The sequence below is a fragment of the Lampetra planeri genome, chromosome 4, assembly GCF_965212315.1.
Source record: "Lampetra planeri chromosome 4, kcLamPlan1.2.h2, whole genome shotgun sequence".
Lineage (NCBI taxonomy): Eukaryota > Metazoa > Chordata > Hyperoartia > Petromyzontiformes > Petromyzontidae > Lampetra > Lampetra planeri.
This window is the reverse complement of record NC_136110.1, coordinates 14,053,547-14,060,569: the sequence shown is the minus strand read 5'-3', so window position 1 is coordinate 14,060,569 and position 7,023 is coordinate 14,053,547. Positions and strand designations below refer to the sequence as shown.

The following is a 7,023-nucleotide window of genomic DNA, read 5'->3' as shown; positions in this document are numbered from 1 at the left end:
GCGCTTCCACGTCCATCGCCCACCCTTTTTGGCCTCGCCCCCCCCTCCCTCCCGATACGTTCCTTTCATTGGCTACCATAGTCTGATGAGCTCCCCCCTCCCTCTCCCTCCCCCCTCAACTCGCTTTTAAGGGATTACATCTTGAATCATTGCCTCACTTGATACAGCTAATCTGGCTGTGACGGTCCCACCTGATGACGGAGATTTGTGTTGCCTCCGAAACGTCGTGATTTTTGTTTTTTATTTTATTTTACTTTCTACGTGACTTTACCGAAAAAACCTAAGAAGATCTCACAGACTTCTCCGGCCCTCGGCTATCCATTCGGCTCTCCCACTCGTCAAACCCGGATGGGGGTTCAGCCAACACCATCCGTTCACGAGCAGGAGAGACCTTCTTTAACCGCTCCACATCCTGGGCTCCCATAACGACCACGCGGTCCCTCTTAAGTATCCCCTTTGGTGGCTCCTCCCTCTTTCTCGGACCCACCCCCGTTCCTCTCAGTATCTGCCTACGGCGCTCATGACATGACGTCCTAATGCCTCATGGCGCTCATGACGTCACGTCATTGCACTACTCCTCTACATCACCCCGACCCCCCCCGTAAAAAAAATCAGCCATCCCAGCTGTCAATTAAACTAAAGCAGCGCTGCATCGAACCCGATGTGTAAGATATCAACCAGCAATTAGAACAATAGTAACATCTAGAACAATAACGATATGGAAGAGAGTATGAAGGCAGAGCCGTCTGCGGGGGAACAAAACGGGGTAATAAGGCAAAACGGCAAGGTAGGAAGGCCTTCATCCCGCGGTGCAAGGTGCCGAACACATGACAGGCGATGGTTGGTGCCCGACTACAACGGGCCCAACGGGGGGCGGTCAGCAAAACCGAGCGCCCCTAGATCACGTATGAGCCGCTGGTCCGCTCCCGCGGGCGGCATTCGGTGTCGGAGTAGGCGGAGCATCCGTCGACGTCAGCCCCGTCGCCGGAGCCCCAGCAGGAACAGGCCGTGCCTCGGGGGCTACTCGGGGAAGTTCTGTGGGCGTACAAACAGAGTGTTTACACTGCAAGTCATCCCCGGCCAGGGCGGCCTGGCTCGTCGGACGCATAAATCATTGGCTGCTCAGGAAGTGGAGATGAATCAATAGGGCTAGGTGGCACATATCTTTTAAGCCTAGACGGGTGGACAATCCAGTGCTGGCGACCAAAGCGGATACGAACAGACTGCGGCCATCGGACCTCCACAACCTCAACAGGGCCTTGACAAGGGTGATTACATTTTGGGGACGTCCCAACAGGCAGGTGGGGACAATGAAGCCAAGCCTTCTGACCCTTTACCCACGGAAGCCTGGACCTTTGATACTTTGGGAAGCGCTCGTTAGCCGCTTGCCGGCTGGCCGAATTGTCGACTGCCACATGTCGTGCCTCACGCAACCTGTCGAGCGCGACCTTCATTGATGCGGGCACCGCAGATCCCTTTTTCGATGCCCTCAGGTCCTTTTGGGTGTGCATCGGGGGCTCCGGTTCCCTCCCGTATATTAAATAAAAGGGCAAGAACCTCATTGAGGCGTGAGGGGCCAACCTGTACGCGTCCAAGACGCCCGGAACGAACAGGTCCCAGTCCGACTGGGACGTGCTGACGTGGTGGCACAGCATGGATGTGAGGGTGCGGTTCAATACGTACCTCGTAGGGCGAGGTATGTATTTTCTTGGTGCCAAGGGGGTCGCAGACCTCCTTGGCACCGTTGGGATGTTGGAAATGGGCCCAAAATGTCAAGGGCCACAAATTTGTTAACACATGAAACCCGGATGGACTGTAGCGGGGCCCGATCACGGCCAATCGGGGCCTTCCGCCGTGCACAACCGTGGCAGCCCCTCAACAGCAGCGCCACGTCGCTCTCCACACTTGGCCAGTAATAATCCCACTTAAGGGTTAACAAGGCCTTATGGTATCTGAGGTGCATCAGTTTCTCGTGAACTGCTCGGGTCAGTTTTCCTCGCAGGGCAGTGGGCACCACTACGCAATATCTCTCGAGCTCTGTGTCCCATTGCATAAGAAGGCCGTCGTGCACGGCAATGACCGGGGCTGCCGACGGAGCGGAACTCTGGGCATTTGACTCAACAAGGCGTCGCAGCCTCAACAAAGAGGAATCCTCCATCTGCAACCTGGACCATTCCTCCCGAGGGAGACCCAGGCCGAAACCCGCAGGCAGCGGTACACCTGGAGGGGTGGCCGCTTCGGCCAATGCTACCAACTGGGCTGCAGTGTCAATGGGGGCCCTGCAGCGACCCGATCCCATGGTGCATGCACACCTGCCATCTGTAGGCAACCTGGACAGGCCATCTGCATTACCATGCTGTGTCCCCTTCCTGTGGATAACGTCAAAAGTATATTCTTGCAGCACCTCGAGCCAGCGGGACAGCTGTCCCGAGGGCTGATCAATACAGAAGGAATATTGCAGGGCCACATGGTCTGTCCGAACGGAGAACCGCCTGCCATACAAATAGGGCCTATACAATCTTGATTTAAAGCTTTCGTGACTGCAGAAATCTATACTCTTTGGTTCTTTCAGTAAAGTCACGTAGGTATTAACTACGTGACTTTACCGAAATAACCAAAAAGTATAGGGCCTATACAATTGCACGAAAAACACGATGGCAAGCAGCTCCCCACGAGTCACACAGTATCGCTGCTCTGTGGGGGACAACACACGACTACTATATGCCATGACCCTATCAAAGCCATTGACCACCTGGGCCAGTACATGCCCCAATGTCCGTGTCGCTGGCGTCAGTATCGAGCACAAAGGGCAGGGAAAAGTCCGGATACCCCAAGGGTGGCGCATCCACCAGGAATGCTCAAAGCGCCAACAAACGCTGCTTCCTCGTCTTTGCCCAAACAAAACTTCTGGCCCTTTGCGGACAGCGCATGCAGTGGCTTTGCGACCGTCGCAAAATCGCGCACAAAGCGGAGATAGTACAAGGCGAAGCCAATAAAGCTGCGTACTTCGGCGACAGATGTGGGAGTCGGCCATGCCTGAACGCAAGCTGTCTTTTCGGGATCCATACTGACACCTGACGCACTAACAATATGGCCCAAATATTTAACTGATGGCTGCAACAAATGGCACTTTTGGGGTTTAAATTTCGAGCCCGCAGCACGCACTTTGATGAAGACTGACTCAAGACGACACAAGTGTTCGTCAAACGTACGGCTGAAAACAATGACGTCGTCTAAGTAAATTAAGCAAGATTCCCATTGGAGACCCGCCAAAACATTCTTCATGAGGCGTTGGAAGGTGGCCGGGGCCGAATGGACGCCCATAGAAAGCCGATTTAATTGGAACAGCCCCTGGGGTGTGCGGATCGCTGTCTTGGGTCTGGAGGCCTCATCCAACGGCAATTGCCAGAAGCCTGAAAGCAAATCCAGGGTTGAAAAGAACCGCGCACCCGAGAGGGCGTCGAGGGAATCGTCCATGCAATAAAGGGGATAGGCATTAGCCACCGAAATCTTGTTTAACTTACGAAAGTCGACGCAGAAACGGAGACTCCCATCCCCAGATGGGGGGCAAATTTCCCGTGTCTATATGATGCTCAAATAAAGACGTGCATCCAATATCGAATTTGCTCTGACTGAAGACATCGGTGAATCATTCAATAAGTGCACGGAGCCGCCGGCGCTCTTCGAGGGACAAGAGGCCGTTTTCCCGACACAGCGCATCAATCCAGGATACGTCGGGCTTCCCATCCTGCACTACGCCAGCCACAACTCTCCCAGCCTGCACGGCATCAGCGGGCGGAAGAACTATGGTTGCGTGCGCCAAGACAGACCCGGCCGGAACCGTTACACGCAAAGGACCCGAGTTAAGAATTTATAAAAAGGGGTCTTGGTCCTTTGACATGACACCCACAAAGCAGGACGTTCTCGAGAAGTAGAGGGAGACAAAAGAATGCCCGCCTCCGGCGTCTGCAATTCCATAGGTTTGCGCAACCTTAGGGATATCAACATCTGTGACCCAGGTGGAATGGTCATGGAATCCTTAGACAAAGCTCTTACACTGGCGGCAAGAGGGACAACACGATGGGAGAACGCAAGAAGAACAACCGACGGCCCGATGGTATCTCCACACAACCCTGGTCGATGAGTATTCTAATGGGCATTTTGGCCAAGATATCTGTCCCCAAAAGGCATGGCACTGCCAATGCCTTCGAGACTAAGATGGGCCCCTCCAATTGATATCGCCAATTCTAATGGAGGCAACAATGTGGCCCAATATACCCAAACTATCGCCATTTGCCCCTTGAACCGGCCGTAATTGACCAACGCTGTGTGGCAACAATCCGAAGATGCATTCAGATAAAATAGTGGCCGACGCACCCGTCTTCACCAAAATCCAAACTTCCACCCCTTGGACATAGCCAGCGACCACGGAGGAACTCGCCGCAGCTGCCACAACCCGATGTGCGAGTGCATTCTATTGATGGACGACGAACGAACACCGAGCATCCCAGAACTCTTAGTGATGGCCGTGTGATCATGAACCCTATTCCCGCTAGATGTGTGAGGTGAAGGGAGCAGCCGAGTGATCGATGCGTCGCGACTCGCCTGAGGCCTGGATGACGCCGCCGATGTGGAGGCAGAGGTAGACGAAGTCCTGCTGAAGTCCCCGAGAGTGTTGCGGCAGCCCAACGCAATATGGCCCTGCTGGCCACAGCAGAAACAGGCGGTGGATGTCGACCCCTGCGAGCGAGGAGTCCTCGCCTGCCGGCCGGCGGCCCCCGGCGCCTCTCCCACATTGGTTGCCCACAACGAAAGCGGCAAGGCCATCCTCTCGCTGAGGCGTGCCAGCCCCCGCGGGACCCGGGAACCCCACACACGCCGCCACACTGGGCGACTGGCGCAGGGCGAAATGAGCCTGGATACCCTGCGCTACTCTGAGGGAAGAAATGTCAGCCTCCTCGGCAATCGTCAAAACCACTCCGAGCTCTAGCGCGAGGGAGAGCAAACACTCAAAAGCCAAAGAGTCGACCGCCGCTCCTCCATGTTGGGGTAGGCCACCCGAGCCAGCGCGAGCAAGGAGCTGCGGAAGGTGAGAGGCGTCTCGGCCTCCTCTTGCCACCGCAACAAGAACTTCAGGCGTGCGCTGGAAGGCGGCTCAAAAATAGCGGCCATCTGGGCATACGCCATGGGGAGCATAGCCCTATCCGCTGGAGGAATTGATTTAAATGCGGCCAGGGCCCTGTTATCAAGCACCGTCGGGAGCACCTTAAGAGCCTCGTCCATAGGCCACCCAACCGAAGTGTATGCCGCATCAAACCAGTCTTGAAATTACATCCAGTCACCGCCTGCCACGATAAAAGGGCGAACGCGTGTCAAGCAAAGAAGCTTCCAACAGCCAGAGGTGAATACCGGTGTGGGCGCTTCCACCGGCACACACGGAGGCATCGCTGCAGCCTCAGGATTGTCGCCCGGTGGCCGGTTGCGGAGTCACAAAAAATGGTGCCCGGTTGCGGAGTCGCAGAAAAAATGGCGCTCAGTTGCTGCGTCGCATCCCGCGAAACAATGGCGCCCGGTTGCTGCGTCACATCAACAATGGCGCCCAACTGCTGAGTCACGCCGGTTGGTAAAATGGCACCAAACTCGAACGAGGCGGGAGGCTAAACGGCGGAAATAGTCCGATTTCGCTCCGAAAAAGTGCCGGGTGCGCACGACTGGGCTCCCACCTCTGACATCGTGGCGATGAGCTGCGCGGCCGACTGCAGCAGCTGCCCAAGCTGGCTCATGAACATTCGCCAGGTCTCTGGCGGCGGTGAGTAGCCACCCACGGCCGCCATCTGCTCCTGCTCCAGTCGGCCAGGCTCCACGTGGCGCATCTCCGGGGCTCCGGACTCCGGGGACGTTGCGGGGACCTCTTCCATGCTGTCCTCGTCGTCCAATCTCACCACAGGTAAGTTCTTCTATTTTGCCGCTGACTTTGACATGGCGGCGAAGGCTGGAGTCACTTCCGGCACCAGTTGTTGTGTCATGTAGAACGACTTGAAGACGGAACTTCTTGTATGGACTTACGTCGGTTTATTAACAGGGATACACACTCACACCAGAGATAGGTGTCCACTATACTCGGTCCTTCCCGTGGACCCCAGACCCTATTCTTGCCTAACCTCGGCTATTCCCTTGGGTTCTTTCACTCAAGTCGGGACGGGGGTTCAGCCAGCACCGCCCGACCGAGGAGAGAAGAACCCCACTTATTCTCAGCCGACTCTCACATACTTCTCCGAGCCCGGCTCTCGGCTATCCCTTCGGCTCTCCCACTCGTCGAACCCGGATGGGGATTCAGCCAACACCGTCCGGTCACGAGCGGGAGAGAGACCTTCTTTAACCGCTCCATATCCCGGGCTCCCACCACGACCTTGCCGTAGTCACGGGGTCTCCCTTAAGTATCCCCTTTGGCAGCTCCTCCACCTTTCTCGGACCCACCCCCGTTCTTCTTGATATCTTCCTATGGCGCTGATGACATGACGTCCTAATGCCTCACAGCACTCACGATGTCACGTCATCACACTTTTCCTCTACACATGTATAAAAAAATCAAACATGGCAACACATCTTGATTTTGTGACTGCAGGAATCCATACTCTTTGGTTCTTTTGGTAAAGTCACGTGACTTTACCGAAAGAACCAAAGAGTATAGCAACAAATATTATGCCATACAAATTCCCATCATTAATTTGACATCCCGTGCACTTGCAGAGTACAACTCTTCTGCATCAACTATTTCCGTGAATGAAGGTGATTGGTTTAGTGGAATCCCGAAATGGATATCAAGTTAATACATTTCATTGCTTACTTATTGATTTCAATTCTTATTTGTACAATTTTGTCAAATGTTAGTATTTACATTATCACAAGACTGATAATTATTTACATATAGCCTACAGTGAGGGAAAAAAGTATTTGATCCCCTGCTGATTTTGTACGTTTGCCCACTGACTAAGAAATGATCGGTCTATAATTTTAATGGTA

At 54.4% G+C, this 7,023-nt stretch overlaps 1 protein-coding gene across 1 annotated transcript; it reads right to left on the bottom strand.

The window, feature by feature from the left end:
* Positions 1-234: 234 nt before the first annotated feature.
* Positions 235-6,972, bottom strand: LOC144718006 (uncharacterized). Its single transcript, XM_078593864.1, has 3 exons — positions 5,724-6,972; positions 4,606-4,701; positions 235-1,035 (listed from the first exon to the last, which is right to left on the bottom strand). The coding sequence occupies exons 1-3, from the start codon at positions 5,916-5,918 to the stop codon at positions 1,021-1,023; spliced, it is 306 nt and encodes a 101-aa protein (XP_078449990.1). The 5' UTR covers positions 5,919-6,972; the 3' UTR covers positions 235-1,020.
* Between the last annotated feature and the right edge of the window lie 51 nt (positions 6,973-7,023).